This window comes from Mytilus californianus, unplaced genomic scaffold, assembly GCF_021869535.1.
Source record: "Mytilus californianus isolate M0D057914Y unplaced genomic scaffold, xbMytCali1.0.p SCAF_19, whole genome shotgun sequence".
NCBI lineage: Eukaryota > Metazoa > Mollusca > Bivalvia > Mytilida > Mytilidae > Mytilus > Mytilus californianus.
This window is the reverse complement of record NW_026262667.1, coordinates 975,224-994,858: the sequence shown is the minus strand read 5'-3', so window position 1 is coordinate 994,858 and position 19,635 is coordinate 975,224. Positions and strand designations below refer to the sequence as shown.

The window sequence follows — 19,635 nt, the reverse complement described above, 5'->3', positions numbered from 1 at the left end:
TTTTGTAATCGGCTTTTCTTAATTTTACAGTTTCATCAAGTCTATTAACTTCATCCTGTCAACCCCTTATGTCCCCATATTATTTAGGTCAACCTATTGGTGTGGTTTTTGTCTCGCCTAAGACGAAAGTCACAGTATGTGAGACATACATGTAGGTATTACAATCTGGCGGCATAAACAATTTGTATAAGGCTTTATATTTTAGAAGCTAGAAGACCTGGATGCTTGTATTCAGATACCTTTTGTTACAAAGTTTTCGTCTGTCATATGTCCATTGTCCTTGACCTCATTTTCATGGTTCAGTGACTGCTTGAAAAAGTGAAATACTCTCTTATTCATCTTCGCTAGCCAAGGGTTACAATCCACTCCCCTCCTCTCCACCCTTGGCAGATTGAGCCAACATTTGTGATAACAATGTTGCGCCGTCTATCGGTAAAAACTGTTGATTAAAGTCACGCCCATTCCGAATAAATTATTCTTGACCAATGGTAGCACTTGAACCCTCTTCAGTGTGGAGGTGAAAACACGGTAGCGCCTAGAGTCTACAAACTTGGTGAAGCAGGAAACGAAAATATATCCTGACATTCCAACATTTGTGCATGAAACATACACAGGAACTTCTAATAGTTGAATAAAAAACATTTAAGTTGTCACAAAATATCGTCGTATGTTTAGGGATGTAAAGACTTGTTGCACAATCAGCAAGTGGTAATTTTTTACTTACATTTTCTACATTTACACATGATCATGTTATAGGTGCTTTTTGATTGGATGCAGCCAGTTACGACTGCAACCAATGAAAATCATTACCTTGTGTCTCAGAAATTCTATCTCAATCCGCCAAAGGTGGAGAGGAGGGGAGTGGATTGTAACCCTTGGCTAGCGAAGATGTCTTTTATTATGAGTAATAGGAAAACTATATTTGGTACTGTGGATTTATTTATTTTCGTGGGTATTAATTGTCGTGGATTGAGGAAAACTTGCATTTTTGTGGATGTTTGATTTCGTGGTTTTGCCTATGTCTGCATACAAAGCCTATAGAAAATTTGTAATTCGTTGAACATATAAATTTGTAGTTCTCCTGTACCCACGAAACTCACGAAAATTGGTATCAAACGAATAATAATGAATCCACAGTATATGGGTTCCTTGCAAGGTCTACATGTCTTGTAAGTTAGGGTTTATATGCCCTCAACCTCATTTCATGGATCAGTGATCAAGGTTAAAGTTACTTCTTTAGAAGTCTGTATCTCGGATACTGTAAGCAGTATGTCAACTATAATTGGTGTATGGAATGATTGTAAGGTGTACATGTCCGACTGGCTGGTTTCGTCTAATCTTGACCTCATTTTCATGGTTCATTGAACAAAATGTTTAGTTTTTGTGGTTTGGTCTATTTCTCAAATACTATAAGCAATAGCTCAATTATATTTGGTTTATAGAATAATTGTTAGGTGTACAAGTCTGTCTAAGCAGGTTTAATATGACTTTTCATGGTTCATTGGTCAATAATATGTTTAACCGGATTTTCGAAGGAAATATTGGTTATTGATTTGGGGATGTACGGCAGGCGGGTGGACTTTCGGGCGGCTGCCAAACAGTGTCTGTTCAATAACATGAAAACGCTTTGATGAAATTTTTTCAAATTTAGATATGTTGTTTCCTGGGACTAAATGAAGGTCAAGTTTAATTTTCATGATTTTAGCTTTTCTCCTTGTTGAGTTATAGCCCTTTTAAATATCCAAAAGTGGTATTTATAATTTGATTGAGTTATTCCTCTTTGTACAGAAATGGTTAATTATATATTTAAAGTCTGATTACACTAATATTTTTAATTAATTTTCTCCTGTTATCAGATTATGACAAAGCATGTGGTTAATGTCTTATCTCAGAATTATAATTGGAGTGACATTTTTATTTGAAAATTTTCTGTTTCCTAAGTGCTGATGATTATAAGCTATATTTTTAGACATTTTGAAGATCATTACAGATAAGTTTTAAAGATTTTTAAAAGACATTGTATTTTTGATAAATAAAATTTTGAATTTTTATATGACCGCAAACAAAATTTTGGGGTTGTATATTGCTATCATGTCGTCATTGGCGTCGTCGTCTGAAGACATTTGGTTTCCAGACAATAACTTAAGTTTAAGTGTTTGGATCTCTATGAAATTTTACCAAAAGTTTCAATACCACAAAAGGAAGGTTGGGATTGTTTTTGGGGGTAATGGTCCCAACCATTCAGGAATGAGGGGTCCAAAACAAGCATTTTTCTAGTTTCAAGACAATAACTTGTGTATTAGTATTTTGATTGCTCTAAAATTGTACCACAAGATTCAATACCACGATTTGAAGGTGAGGATTCATGTTCGGGGTAATTGCCTAAACTGTTCAGGAATAAGGGGCCAAAAAGGGTTTAAAACAAGCATTTTTCTAGTTTTCAGACAATAACTTGTATTTAAGTGTATTGATGTCTCTTAAATTGTACCACATTTTATAAAAAGAAAATTTTCTTCAAATGTTTTTTTTTTTTAAAAGGGGGGGGGGGGGGGGGGGGGACAATTTTTTATCCTCAAGATTTAAGAAATTAAAAAGAAAATTTCTGCAAAAAGTTTTTTGGAAAAGGGTGGGGGAGGGGGGGGGGTTGGGGGTGGTAAACAAATTTTTGTTTTGGGGGGGGTCAATTTTATTTCTTCAAGATTTAAGATATTGTCAGTTTTCCAAAGAAAAATTGGGGGTCACAGTTGCTAATTCTTTCTATATAGTCTGAAAACATATTTACTTAGTATTGCACAACAGCAGAAGTCTTCAATTGAATATAAATTCAAATCATATATCCAATTTTAAGTTCTTTGACTACATTTATTCTATGTCAGAAACCTATAATGTGTCAAATATTTAATTACAATCCAAATTCAGACCTGTATCAAGCTTGAATATTCTGTCCATTTTTGCCCCAACTGTTCAGGGTTGGACCTCTGCAGTTGTATCCAGCTGCGCTCGGCGAAGCAGTTTATTTTTTTTTTCTTTGGTAAATTGGAATGAAGAATTTTGTGGTAAGTTTGTTTGTTTTTCTGTAAAAACTAATTTTTTTAATGGTATATATATTTTTTTTTAATGAAGTGAACTCCTTTAAAAGCTAAACCTATATTGTCTATTAATAAATATATTTAGATTTCTGATTTTGGGCCCAGTTTTCAAGTTGGTCAAAATCAGGGTCCAAAATTAAACTGTGTTTGATTTCAACATAAATTGAATATAAATATGGTTCTTTGAAATGCTGAATCTAAACCTGTATTTATTTTCATTATTAATAAGATAATACCACATTGAGGTCCAACATGTCCAAAGGGTCCTAAATTCAACTTTTGTTTAATTTCATGAAAAATTGAATTCTTGGGTTCTTTGATATGCTGATTCTAACAATGTTTGAGTGTTAAATCATATCTAATTTTAGAGAACTTAGTCATCACTGGTTGTTGTTATTATATTATTGATTATAATTTGAAAAATTACATCATATCTAATTTTAGAGAACTATTTATCCAGTTTGAGTTATTTCAACATAAAATAAATATATATAGGGTTCTTTCAAATACTGAATCTGAACCTGTATTTAAATATTAGATTTTTGGGCCCAGTTTTCATGTTGGTCCAAATCAGGGTCCAAAATTAAACTTTGTTTGATTCAACAAACATTGAAATTATGGGGTTCTTTGAAATGCTGATTCTTACCATGTATTGAGAGATTTTGGATTGTGGGCTCCTTTATCAAATTGGTCCACATTGAGGTCCAAAGGGTCCTAAATTAAACTTTTGTTTTATTTGATCAAAAATTGAATTCTTGGGGTTCTTTGATATGCTGATTCTAACAATGTACTTAGATTTTGGATATTGGACCATAATAGGTAAATGTCCAATTTCAAATTTTTCAGTTCTTTGACCACATTCATTTAGTGTCACAAACCTATGCTGTGTCAAATATTCAATTACAATCCAAATTCAGAGCTGTTTTCAGCTAAAATGTGTCAATACTTGCTCAACTGTTCAGGGTTCGACCTCTGCAGGAAAATCCGGTTTGCTGTCACTTGACAGCCTCTTGTTTTGTGGTTATGTTAGTTTATAAGTTACTACAAACAATATGTCAACTATATTTGGTTCTAGGAAATGATTGTAAGGCGTACATGTCTGTCTGGCAGGGTTGATATATCCTTGACCTTATTTTCATGGTTCATTGGTTAATTTTAAGATTTTCAGGTTTGATCTGTTTCTCAGGTACTATTAAAGATAGGACCGCTATATTTGGTCTATGGAATGATTGTTAGGTGTACATGTCTTTCTGGTATGGTTCATTGGATCAGACTTCATTTTCATGGATCATTGATAAAGTTAAGTTTATGTGATACTTGTAGTAATACCTTCATATTACAGACTTTCTACATGAATTCAATTATAAGTGAAACAGGTTAGACATTTTAGTGTGTGTACTCTTGTTATACCTTTCCTTTATAGATCTTTATACCTGTCTTTAGCATGACACATCAGATGATTTAATTTTTGACATGAACAAATATCAGTTTTTATTTCAGAATCATTCGTTTTCAAAAGTATGATTGGGCAATCAGATTTCAAATATATAAAGCAACAAACATTCCATGCAAGATATATATATGGTGTGAATGATATATAAATGTAATTAGCCAAACTACAGACATTTTTATTCTAAATTCTGTTTGTATGAATGAACATAAGGTTTAATTGATAAATTCAGTAAATAGGTTTATTATTGATCACATTATTTTAGTATTAAGATATCTGTTGTAATAAAATGTAATGTATTTTTTCTTTGACATCAAATGACTGTTCAAGGGAAAGATATTTAAAATGTAAGAAGAAGTCTTTAAAAAGTCTTCCATTATTTAGATTATAATTTGTGTTAAATAATAATTTCTGTTTTTACATTGATTTGTGACATATCTATTGATTTATGTTATGTTGTAATTGTAATATACTTGTTACAATCATTGTTGTTATTTATTTCATGCTTATAAAGTCATAGATAATTTCTATAGTGCTTAGTATAAAAGCAGATACATTTTTTTAAAATTAAATCTTTCCCATATGTCATTGGTGTTTTAATTTACTCTAGCCAGGAAAACTAAACATGAAGCTTTATATTTAAGATGACTTGGATTAATCTATATCATGTATACAGGTTTCTGATGATCTTTTTAGATCAGTTTCTTAGATACTAGAAGAAATAGGTCAACTATATTTGGTGTATAACAATTGTAAGGCTGCAAGTCCATCTGATAGGGTTGATCTGATCTTGATCCTGTTTTCATAAATCATTATGGATTGTCAACATTAGCTCAGTCATTGTCAGAAAAACAGGGAAGATATTGTCTTTGTATTCTTGTTTCTTATTTATTTTAAAGTAGCAAAAAATGAAAATTGGTCCTAGTTATGATCATAGCTCCTACTTTCATGTTCAACCTATTGACATGAATGACATCACTATAAATACATTTTGGTAAAAGTCACTTCATGATAGTTATTAATTAAAAGAGATGTATGGCAGTGAGAGAGCAACCAAACAACACAAGCATAGAAGAAATCTGGATGTTACAGTACATATAGCATTCACAAAGACAGTTGTCTTTACAATATGACAAAAGTCTAAATTGCCCAAGTTTAAAAAAGTTATGAATAAATCAAACTGTCTATCATAGAACTGCCATCAACAACAAATATTTTAAGCAAGAAATAAAACCATTACATATGAAATAAGACAACCACTGATGAAGTTTCTGGATTTGGACAGGCTTATTTTAGCCTGGGAATCAAGATTATTTGTTATTTGCAATTGGCTTTGAACTTGCTATCAGTAACTGCAATGAGTCGTTTATTGGTACTTTGTGTCTTTAGTCTTTTTGTTAGTTGTTTATGTGCTTTGCATGGATCTGATTAGTCGATCCTTTTTTAAACTGATTTATATAGTTTATTCTTATATTGTGTCTGTGACACCACCTTCCCAGGTTGGGGGTGGGTTGAGTGCCTGCAAACATGTGTCACCCTGCAACATTTTGTGTGTGCCAGTCCTTAGTCAGGAGCCTGTAATTCAGTGGTAGTCATTGATTGCTGTCTATCTTATTTTTTTTGGGGGGGGGGGGGGGGGTAAAGATTGCATTACTGCAATCAAACCCTTTATGGGACTGGCTTGAGAGCTAGTTTTTTCAGACCTCTTTTTGATAAAACCAAACAAACAGTGCTTTGTTTGGGAAATTCTTTACTGCATTTCATCAATGTAATTTTTGTCAAAATGATCTGTATGTGTATTACCAAATTGCATAGTGAATCTGTCTATTCAAAAAAAAAAGTAATTAAAGATCATATACCTAGTAAATAAAGTTGAACAACAACTAATTTTACTTGTATATTTTAGCTTATAAAAAATAAACTATACTTCTTTTCATAACAATAAAATTATAATAAAGAAATTAAACCATAAGGCACAATTTATAGTAAAAAACTTGATTAAAAAGATATCAACTTTAGAAATGTTTAATTCAAACTTTTTTTATTTAAAATATATTTTGCTTACCTTTTTTTAATTCATTAGATTAAAATTGGAGTTATCTTCCTTAGTTCATAATTGTATTTGAACGTACATGTACGAAATTATCATCCAGTTCAAAATATTGTCTTCCATTGCTAATTCACTGCAATGTTTAACTTTAAGTTCCCGCTGCAAAATGAAAGCAATCTTTAACCTCCAGTGCTCACAAGTACTTTGATTCGTTTATTGTTTTGTACAAAAAATAATGCTGTTTGATTTCTAGTTTGAATTGTTCTATATTTTGTCATATCGGGGCCTTTTATAGTTTACTACTTAATATACGGTATATGGGTTTTGCTCATTGTTGAAGGCTGTACAGTGACCTTCACTTGTTCACACCTCCGTCATTTGGTCTCTGGTGGAGAGTTGTCTCATTGAAAATCATACCACATCTTATTTTTATAATATGGACATGAGACTGGGTTAAACTATGTTTTTGTATCGCAGTCTTCCCATGTTTTAGAAGATCTTTATTGGCCCTTTAGTTTCGTTGCTGTCAATGATTTACAACTTTTTTTGTTCATAATATTCCCTTATAAACTTTTCATAAATTAATTTTATCCTCATATATAAAAACCGTCTTATATATCTCTCTTTGATTTTGTTATTCTGGACTATTTACAGTGAATATATCGTCTATAAATCTGCAGATAATTTTTGAAACTTTCTTTCATGAGTTAGTGGTGTCATGTTTAATCCTACCATCCTTTTTACTGGTAAGTTGATTGCATTATGACTTCAATGTCTTGACAAGGAATCATCATGGCATAATGGTTCAATAGAAAAAAAAACTATCATTAATTCATGCTGGGACTATTATACCATAGATGTATTATACATCTATGATTATACTATATTAGTATATCGCTGTCTCGTCCCCAACTAAGCGAGTCACTGTCGTGTCACTGACCAGGTGACGTCGACGTAGGCGTAAGCAATATTTGTGCTACAGTTAATACCGATGTCAAGGTCGTAATCTACACCCCCTAGATTTAGGTCACCTTAAGCGGTACTACTGAAATTCTAGCCAATGATATTTGTAATGCATTCGTATGAGATCACTACATCTGATCATGTTATAGGGAGAATATTTTACCAAACTTCCCAGTCATGGTCCATTGCTTTGAAATTTTCTCATACTTAACATTTTAAAAGTTTTTGATTAGTTTTGTTTAGTTCAATATAAATGTATATAGACACACACATTTCCCCGATGACTATGGCCGGGTCATCGTCAGTCTATATAATATCGGTTATTGTGGTGAAATATATTAGATACTAATCGTTCAATAATTGGGGGATTCAAATAGAGATTCGATCTCTGATTTATAGATGCCAATTAGATGATATAAACAGATATGTGACACACAATTAACAGCAAAATTTAACTTGTCTATCAAATCTTATAATTACCCTTAAATCACCGCATTTTCGAACAGTAGGCCATTTACGGTCTGTTCTTCGTATTGTTTATTACCTAAAATGTCCGGAATTAGAAATTTGACCAAGAAAAGTTTCTTATTTCTAGATCTTCTATACAAACCACAAGACCACGATAATGTCACGAACAAATCGCAGTCACTATCAACTGACCCACAGCCAACATTTTCTACAATTGGATTGTCTCTTGGTGTATTTGGGAACTTACTCGCCTTGATTATTTTAGTGAAATCAGCACACATACATAAATGGAAAGTGTTTTACAAGATGATAACGACATTATCCATAGTAGACCTAACAGGAATATTGATGTTATCACCGATTGTAATAGCTGTTTATACAAATGATATGAATTGGGTTGGCGGGAAAGGACTTTGTCATTTCTTCTCGTTCATGTTGATATTCAGTAGTATGTGCACTTGTTTGATTATAGCAGCGATGGCGCTGGATAGATACGTTGCTATTGTTCATCCAATTAAGTACAGAACAATACCGAAAGATAGACTAGTCAAATTTATTATTGCGGGAATTCTGCTTTTCTCAGCGTTTGTTTCGTGTTTTCCTATTATGGGAATCGGTCATAATGTCGTTCATTTTCCGGGTAGTTGGTGTTTCCCAAATTTTTACGACAGATTTATTGATTGTGCAATATTTTCTTACTTTTATTCGTTCCTCATATTACTGCTTGTGATCATGACAGCTACTCTGAATATTTGGGCTTTAGCAAAATTGATTGTTGGAAAACGAAGCAATGTCCGAAGAGGCAGTAATACTTCAAGGGCCAAACGACATATTGATGTGTATATTATGATTCTGCTAATTGTTATTTTTGTAGTGTTTGCTGTTTGCTGGTCACCATTTGTGGTAAGTTGATAGAAGGTTTTTTTATCCTTATTATGTAAAGTGTATCAATTTCTGTGCGATTAAGGTAATCACAGGTATACTGACGTTGCGCATGATGTTACTAGTGAGCAATCTCTGCGTAGCATCACTACCGGATATATGTACACCCGAAACGGTGGATAAACAAATGTGAAGTCGGGTTAGGTCAAATTTTTCTTGTTATATTTTACGTTTTGTTGACAAGTAAAGTTTTGTGATACTGATTCCTAATATATAACTACTATTTAGGGCCGAAGATGATCCTTAATTGACTTAAAATCGTCAGAATCTGACTGGGTGGTACCTGTTCAAAGAAGCATATGACGAGTTTAAACACATTTATCCTTCAACTATTCATTTGACGTATTCATAGAACAAAGTTATATCATATTTAAAAGTTTGAACAACACTGTATTCGACATAAACTATTGTTTTCAGAGAAATTCATGTAAATAAAGCAGATAAATTATACGGCGAATAGTTTTTTTAACTGCACGTGGAATAGAGTAGATACTTTTTGCTATCATTATATCTTTGCTTTGTGGGTACCTAATTTATATTTGATAAGCTTAAGTAATATAATAAATTTGTTGACCTGGTTTCAGTTTGTCGAAATAACGCACAGTTTTCACCAATGACACTTAAAGTGGTCTAATTTGTCTTTATAATAAGTATTCATTCATAGAAATTGTCATCCATTCAGTTTCATAATGAACAATTTTCCTTTTGCCACCAGTTTGCATACCTCATATTGATTTCTAAATATACACAGCTTTTTAAATATAAATAAGATATTGAATTAACAAATTATTTTTCGTAGTTTTTGTATATATATACTTCTTTCATAGTATCTCTTTTAGTTTTCTCTCATTTCTTTTGTTTATCATTTGCGAAGCTTTCTTTGTCACTTTTAGGCTAGTAAAATATTTGGGATTCATGTTTTTTTCACATTTCCGTGTTTTTGAGGCATTAAGCATGTCTTTTTTTTTGGTTATTATTTAGCAGTGGGTTTCTCTTTTTTCAATTAACGATAATAATAACTTTAATAATTTAAATGAAGAAGAAAAAAATCATTATTTACTAAATCCATCAACGCCTTTACAAACAAATAAGTTAGGATCCTTCTTGAAAAAGTCATTAGAACTGAGGGCAGGGGACTCTTAAAAACTTGTTTGTTTTTATAAATTTTGATGCTGTTTTAATTGTGTTTGTTTGATATGTATGTATATATGTTTATTGTGTTAATACATGTTGGTCACAAACTGTAAAGTTTATAAGACAATAAAATATTTGATTTGATTTGATTTGATTTGATAATATTATACTTTTTCTTTCGAGGCGTTGAAACCTGTAGATAGACGACGTTCCTTAAGTAAAACAAAATATACTAAAAAATATGATCCCGATATTTTTTTAAATCTCATTTGATTAACATTTAATTCTATATCAAAATTCTATCATACGTTGTTATATTATAATTATATTTTATACTTTTATTCAAATTAAACTGGAAATTATATTATAATGTAAATTTTAATACACGAGCATGACATCAATTACATTTTGCGGCCGGCTATACTTTTTGATATGATCTAAAAATCTTGTTTCCTAACAACAAACGTTACAAGTTATTTAGTTTGAAATAGAAAAAAAACTTAAGTACTTTTACTGCCATTTCTTTTCCTTCTGTGATCTCACCATGTTAATATTTGAAATACAGCCGGTCAAAACCTCAATTGTAATTAAAACTATTTTTCCCGTTGCGACAAGACGGCTATTCTTTTTGAAGTCATTGCAGTTGTGGTTATGCTCATGTTTCCTGCAAGGAAATATTATGAACCAGGAAAAAAGCAAATGTACTCTTTATATATTCTTACAAAATACGATATGAAAGACACAAAACTCTGATCTTTTGCACAAAATGAAACGTTCCACATAATGTTTATTGCGGAAAAAGGGTAAAAAAGTGTTATAATTTTTGGTATTTTAAATTTTAAATTTTGATTTTGATTTTTCTTTATTCTCAAGCCTATTAAACCCATTTCAACCAAAATCGCTATATTTTTATGGAGCTGACCAGTCAATGCATTGAATTTTATGATAATCTATAGCAAAATGGAATTCGTACCATCATCGTGCGCAACGTCAATATATATAGGCGATTGACAGAGTTTCGATCTCCTTGACATTCTTTGACCCAGCAACAGACGGACGGCCTACGAACATACATAAAGTATTACGTTGTGTGCACTCTTTAGAGAAGTTGAAATGATACTTGGTATATGTGCAGTTTGTTTGTTAATTTTCGAGACAGAATATAAAAATGTTATGGGTTTCTGCTTTTGTGTAATACGTAATTTTATTAATATAAATCTCGAACAAATTGATTCCAGTGGACAAACGTTTGATTTACTTCTAGTCCTCTAAACATGCATTGTACAATATCAAACAAACTTCTCAACGGTTCTTATATTCTTCCTACCAGATGTATCGGTTTGATATTCTGTATATATTCTACAAATAGGCAATATATGTATAATATTATCTTAAATTTAAATATTGTTGACCAATCGATTACAATAATAAGCTAGTATAAACACAAGGAAACCTCTCGACTTGCTAGTTATGGTTCATAACAAATCAATGATATTTGGTATGATCATTTATAGAGAGATTTGTTTGACACATACATGTACTTTATATATCATGTGACATTATATAAAAAAAACATGGGGATGCGGCATGAGCCATCTATCCACCAATAATAACTACAGGACACCGTGTTGTCTTCAACAAGAAGCAATCCCTCTACCTTGTTATATTACAGTGAGCTATAAAAGGCATCGGTAGTACAACATATGGAACAATTCAGAAGAGAAATACAACGGCCTAAATTAGTAAAACAGTAAACAAAAGCCATTATAACCGACACAACATCGATATAAAGCACAATAAAAACCTAATAAAAAGACAAAAAGCTACAGAGTAACGATCTAATTGGAGTAATCGCACTGAATGAATGTCAGTTCGAAGCCAAATTTCAACTGATAAACAAGGACTAAAATATCAATCAATACACCTCAAAACGGATTTAGCAAACAGACGACATAAGCAGTTCGAGAAAAATCTGATACTGTACTACGGCAAAGTATAATTATCGACAGGATGTAGAACTATAATTGTTAATATTGTTTTCTTTTTTGTTGTTGTCTGTTTATTTTTTAAGTTATACCTTTTTTTCTCGCTCAGTAACTGTCTGAGGTAGATGAACAGTTTTCTAAAAATTATTTATATAGAATTCTAAGGTGAGGTTGTTCATTATTAATTGATTTTTATAAGATTTTATCAGACAATTATATTATAAGTCAGCAGTATCGGGTATGCTTGATATGTTATGTATATCATTGTATTGAAATCCTGTCTAATGAATTATTCGAAAAACTGAAGTTTGTCTTTAGGCAAATATTGCCATAGTCATTTGTGCAAAACTATTCGGATTTTCGATTTTAATGCTCTTCAATTTTGTATTTGATTCCAACTGCTAAATCGTGCTCTACTGATGAGTCATTATGTAGACGGAATTCGCGTATGGCGTCCAAGTTATAAGCCTGACATCTTTGATGATATTTTCATAGATGAATAAAATTGAGAATGGAAATGGGGAATATGTCAAAGAAACAACAACCCGACCAAAGAGCAGACAACAGCTGAAGGCCACCAATGGTTCTTCAACGCAGAAAATCCCCAACCCGGAGGTGGTCCTCAGCTGGCCCCTACCTAAAATTGTGAACTAGTTCAGTGAAAATGGACGTCACACTAAACTCCAAAACATATAAATGAACTAAAATTAAAAAACATACAAGACTAACAAAGACCAGAGGCTTCTGACTTGGGACAGGCGCAAAAATGCGGCGGGGTTAAACATGTTTTGTGAGATCTCAACCCTCCCCCTATACCTCTAGCCAATGTAGAATAAAGAAATTTGCGATTGTTTTCACAATTAAATTAATGTTTATATATCACTGTTAATATGCAAACAAAACTAGAATTTAATATACCTTTTTTCTTTTTAGGTTCGGATTATTATTACCCAAATAACTGGACGTCATGATAAAATGGTGGATCTCGTCACTCTAAGGATTGCATCATTTAACCAAATATTAGATCCATGGGTGTACCTGTTATTCCGGAGAGAAAGCCTCAGAAGGCTCGTTAGACAAATAAGTAAACGTTTGCCAATGTCAAACAAAGAAAGATTGTTTGCACAACTTTTTAGTGCTACAAGCTTTCACAATACTCAAATAGAAGCAGATGAGAATTCTGATAACAGTTTACCTGTTGAAGTCGGTCAGAAAAGTTTGAATTCCTCGGACTCAAAAACGTCAATGAAAACTTTGGAAATCACGGAATTATAAATCACCGTCATGATAATTCGCCATAAATCAATCATGATGTGGGAACTATATAAATTGAAAGAATCAGTTTAATTGCAAAATATGCGAAAGTAAACAGCTTGTTACGCATAAGGCTACTAATGATGTCCATGTTACCACGCAAATAATAAATTTCAACAGTGTGTAGATTAGACTAGTATGGGTTATAACATGCTAATTCCGACTAGCAAATTGTGAAAAAAATAAATAAAATGACATTCAAGGAAAAACACATTTTCTTTACTTGTAGCACCAAACGAAGTCCCAATGCATTGTTTTGTGCTAAATTGTACCACTAACATTAACCCTTAATTTGACAATGCTATAATAATAGCCACTTAGGTTGTTCATTTCATATCAGTACAAACCACTCTACCTACAATACTGATCTCTTCCAGAAGATGGTATCCCCATAGTTATAGAATATGTTCGTACCATAATAAAGAATGAGGGTTTTGTTTAATATGTTATATTTAGAGTCTTGTATGATGATGATGATACACGATGTTGTTTTAATACAAGTAGGTTTTTTCATACAAATTGGAAACATGATCGAATCAAATGATTCGTTCATCAGCCACTAAAAGACCAGCATTTGTAACACCTACAGTAAATATTGAAATGTATAACTCATTTCGGAGTTCTTATTTTTTTAACTTGTTAAAAATAAGTGAAAATAACAATTTATGAATTGTATGTGTCCTATACCCTTTCCAGATTTACTTTCGTCTTGAGCGCTCAAAACCAAATATTTGAAAGCCAAAGATGTATAAGAACCGAACACTTGAAAAAAATATGACCAAAAAGGATCTAAAATTTAAGGCCAAATCCATTTAAGGCCAACTTTGTCTGAGGGAGTTGGAACTTAACAGTGGCGTAGGAGTAGACAAAAAAAAGGGGAGACTTCTGAAAGTTACAAGCAAAAAAGAAAATTAAGAAAATATTTCTATAGTCTACTAGTCTAGAAGGTAGGTAGTGTCCTCTATCATTTTCATTTTTTATTTGCAGTAAAGAGAATTGTAAAAAAAGTGGAGAGGGGGACAAAAACATAATTTGCCCCAGCCTCTTACGCCACTGTTTATTGTCAAATTAAAAAAGCAAAATATGTATTAAGATACAGGTAACCATGTAACAAAAAGTGTCATATAATATCTAAAGACGTGTACGAACAACGATAGTTTCAATTTAATTATTTGAAGCGATCATATTATGTATGTGTTTTTTCAAAATACAATGTAACATATATTTAACATTTAAATGTTGTTTTAAGACAGAAGGGATCCAATAACAAAATTAAATTAAAATGTTAATGATTAATTGAAAACAAAGAGCAAACGGAAACAGATTGGTCAACTAAAGTATTTTAATCATATCTATATCGGTCTGTTATATCCGTCCAGAACAATTTTAAGAGGAAAACGGACTTGTACGCTACTGATTTTAGATGTAAACAGATAAATAAATAATTAAAATAAGAGGGTTGGAAATCTATAGTAATCAATTTTTTTGCGATAGAAATTATCTAATGAAATAATTTTCGAAAGAAAGTAAAACACATAGATGTTTGTTGGTCACATTCGCGTAATTTGGTTTCTGGTGGATACTAGTAATTGTCTCATTGGTAATCATACAACATCTTCTTATTTTTAAATAAGTAAGTAACAGAAATGTCAAACAATCATAAGTAAGAGTACAGATGTCCTAGTCTCGCTTGTCCATTTACATCAAACATTATCAATCGTAAGCTTTGTAATGCTTTTTTTTATCCTGGGGTTCATGTTTTGTTTTTCAATTATTAATGGATTAACATCACGACAAAAAAAAAACCAATATAACGACAGAAAAAAAACTCCAATAGATCCAAACATTCCTTAAATATCACTTTCTGGCTACCTACTGCAAACACCGGTTATAACTGAAATTCATATTTTTATTTCTGGTAAAGATCCATTGGTATCAAGAACAATACATTTTTATAGACATAACTTGTTTTAGACTCGGGACGACTTAGAGCTTGATATTTTGTATAGACACCATTGTATGTACAACGTCAAAACATATACGTATCGACAGGATGTGTACGCAACTGTTAAACAATACATATTAAGTTATGTTTTAAATTTATCAAAACAATTTAGAGATAATATTCAAAGCTCTTGCAAACATGTTAAATTCATAATATTTAAGGATAATTATATTCTAAGGATGAATAGTTTAATGGATCTTATCTAATTTTAGTGGCTCTGACAACAACATCCCTTATTAATCTTTCTATAGGTACAGCTAAACTTTCAAATTAACTATTTGTATCTATAAAAAAAATTAGTAAATGTTTTAACAAAAACACCGAAGATGAAATCATCAGAATACTGGATTTCTTTGATCGACAACATATCTGTTGAGTTTGGTGGAATGATATCTCAGCAGACAGTCGATATTCCAATGGGTACTAATGGTGCACCACTACTGGCCGATTAATTCTTGTACTCATATGAAGCAGAACTCATACAGAACCTTCTCAAAGAATGACAAGCAGATGGTAAAGTTCCTTTATTTGCATTTTCAGATATATTGATGATTTTCATGTCACTCAATATCCTACATTTCAATGAATGCTTACATCTCATATATCTCAGTGAACTTGATATTTAGCATACTGTTCCAACAGTGATATGATGACGAACGACTGAAATTGACACTACATAAGTTTTACGGTTACCATCACGAATTGATTGACAGATACAATGATGTTTTGCTGTCACATCTCACTAGCGACATGTTTCCGCGGTCTTAAATCTATAGATACCAGTATAGTTGTTTGATCTGTAATTTTATTGATTGAACCCTATTCCTTATGGTGATCTTTTGACTGAGTGTCGATTCGCATAATGACGGTTGATCCATGCGTAGAAAGAGATAATTATCCTGTCGACGCACAATTATTTAAAGCAAAAATATCATCAAAGTAATGGTAAAAGTTATAATTTTTTTTCTTTAAAAATGAAATTTAGATGGTACTGAGTTTGGGAATCAATAGGAAAACCCACAATCGGTCTATAAACTTTATAGGTGAAACTTACATAGATGTTGTCAAGGATAAAATTCACAACTTCAATCATCATATCACAATTCAAGAATAAGTATAATTATTTAGTATAAAAACCTGTTTTCATAACAGAAGAAGGCTATACATAAGTTGCATGAAATGCATTTGCTATCAGACTATTCTTAGAACTATACTATTTGATTTACTATGAACGCTTCTGTTTGTAAAGACAGTGCAAATAAACATAATAAATGCTCTGTTCCATTGTGTCTGGTTTGATGAAGTATGTGTAGAGATATTTTGTTATGGTTTAGTATACAATAGCCTTATTTTCGTTTGTTAGGGCAAACGGTGCCTATTCAAATTCTTGGTAGAAAGGAAAAAAGGTAAAAATTAGCGGACATGAAATATTTTTAAACTATTCTCCCCGTCAGTTAACGTAGTCCTAACTTTGTCTTCAACGTCTTATAGGTAAAATATTTCAGATACAGTCAGTAAGGAATATAGAGACGTCATGGAGTAGTGAAATAACCCATTCATTATTTCTGCTTAACTAAAGTATGCATTTGCAATGAAGAGTGGAACATGATTCAAATTTGAGTATTTATCGTTTACCAAATAAAAAAAAAAGATGTAAAGATTAACTGGAATCGTCTATTATAAATGCATAAACTGTATGTCTGATAGGTTTGATAGTTTTTAGTATCTCTAATAGGAATCTGTACTGTTACTATTAAGTCAACTTTTAACATCATCTAACATATATAATGCATTTCTATGAAACAATTATAAATACACTGACTAAAAGAAAACATAGATTATTGAGGGATAGAATTAATGACGTGCAAAATACAATGTTATGACGTATGAAATGTAAATATTGTCATTGATAAATGACTTTAGTTGTGTGTTTTGTTTTGAATAAACATATTAAAGTACCGTTGCAATACTTATTATGAGGTCTTTTTTCGGTGGGAACATTCATATTGGATACAAAATAAGATATTTGCAGTGCGATACATTTAATAATAACATCAATAATTATAATAATAATAATAATAATAATAATAATACTACTACTACTACTACTACTACTACTACTACTACTACTACTATTAATAATAATAATAATAATAAACACACACAAACGTTGAATTTGGCAAAACCCTTCTGAATTTTGGATCCTCAAAGCTCTTCAATTTTGTACCTTTAATCATTTTTGATTGGAGCGTCAGTGATGAGTCTTTGTAGAAGAAATGCGCGTCTGGCACACAAAATTATAAGCCCGGTATTTCTACGAGTTTTTTAAAAATAGAATATTAATAAAATAAAAAAAGGAGAGGCAATAAACACTTTGGTTAATGAAAATCAACAACAAAAAATGGATAAGCCGAACAACACTCCACAAGATATAAATAAAACTATTATACTTATATTTTTTTAGCTTTAATTTGTTCAGAAACTAGTTGCACCGAAATTCATGCAGATTAAAAGTACGACATTGTATTTATTACGTTTACTCGTATTTAATATCTAACTCTTGTTATCTTAAACGGTTAACTCTATGGTGTTTAAGCAATCATTTTAATGATATGTTTTCCCTAAAAAGAGATAGGATTTATAATGATGCAAAAACAAAAGGTTTGTGAATATACTTCTTGTATATCATTTCACCAAATGTTTAAAATTCTCGAATTATTCTGTTTTGATTTGCCTATATAACCATGAAAAATTTTGACTAATATTATATGAGGGTGTAGCGATAGTCCAGATAGCTGTTAATTCCCCAAAATAATTACACAAAACCTCCACTATTTTTTGTACAAGAACGGATCAAACCCTACCGCGTATTTGCAAAAATTCCCTTGCAACAATATCAATTTAATGACAAAGCAATTACTTGAGAACAATTTACAAATTTAATTTCAACGAAAAAACATCACGAATATTCCATAGTATAGAAATTTCATACAATGTAAACGGGCTTAACATGAGAATGAATATAAAAAAAATTGCATGCAGTTTTAAACTTACAAATATTTATGAAAATGCATATCAGAACTCATAGTATAGATATTAATTTGACTGAAATCAGGACAAATGTAATTAAACACTTGCACGGTAATCTTGTTTGAACCTTTTTTGTATTTTTCTGCTGGATTTGTTCATGTAAGAGGAAACAAAAGTACACCATGTCTTTGTTTCAATGAATAAATCAATGTTTCTCTAGTATACCCATGCCAGAAATATTGGTTCTGTATAGTGGAGGTAGAAATTAATTTAGAAATATAAATAGTCCCTTCAACATGTTTATGGTGATTTCAAGAACAATTTTTCGTGACTCCGTTTTATCTATGAAAAGGGTATGGAGTGGAACGATACTGTTTTAAATCTAAACGATTTTTTTTTGTCATAGTATGCAGGTATGAAAATAAGTTTTGTTTGCATACAATTAAGCTTTACTCCTAAAACGTAACATTAAATCTTTTTGTTGATAAATAAAATATGGCAATTCCTAGAATCAACCTTTCTTTTAACCTCGCCTTGTTACATCCGCCAACGAATTAAAAAAACATGATACATTATAGGTCATATCTCCTGAAATGTTACAAAAAAACAAATAAACAATCCTCAAAAAACAAAATCGTCATAGCTCTGTTCTGACAGGTCACTATATATAATATCTGACAATCTTGTATTGTATACGTTTGCTGGAGTTAACGAAAGGTAAATTTTCTTTCTCTTTAATTTTTGTTATCAATTATTTTTTTTTCATTTTATGCTGTTATTAACCTTAACCCTTACAAAATATTTTGCTGAAACTTTTTAATATCTATATTATTTTTAGCTAATTTAGAAAGACACACCAAACAGGATAAATTCTTTATCTAGAGAGACTTGTTAAAACGCATGTAAAATTCCGCGCATGTTTCATTACATGAGCTTAATTTGAAAAATATTTGAAGATTTTATGAGATTAAAAGTTTACCAAAGTTTATGTGCGTCAAAACATCTAAATGTTAAAAAAGTCTATGGAATAATACAAGATCTTACCAATTACACTAACATGAGCAAATTAACGTTCGGTTTGAAAGTTTCAGTTCATAATTTTTACCATAGCCTTAATAGGTGTAAAATTCTGCAGATACAAATAATTCATTCGCTGCAAGACGAATTACTAATGCAGTTATATGTTTACATATATTATGTATAAT

General features: G+C 31.3%; 1 protein-coding gene across 1 annotated transcript; it reads left to right on the top strand.

The window, feature by feature from the left end:
• Positions 1-8,452: 8,452 nt before the first annotated feature.
• LOC127726971 (uncharacterized) lies at positions 8,453-13,573 on the top strand. Its single transcript, XM_052234343.1, has 2 exons — positions 8,453-8,566; positions 13,015-13,573. The coding sequence occupies exons 1-2, from the start codon at positions 8,453-8,455 to the stop codon at positions 13,354-13,356; spliced, it is 456 nt and encodes a 151-aa protein (XP_052090303.1). The 3' UTR covers positions 13,357-13,573.
• Positions 13,574-19,635: the final 6,062 nt, after the last annotated feature.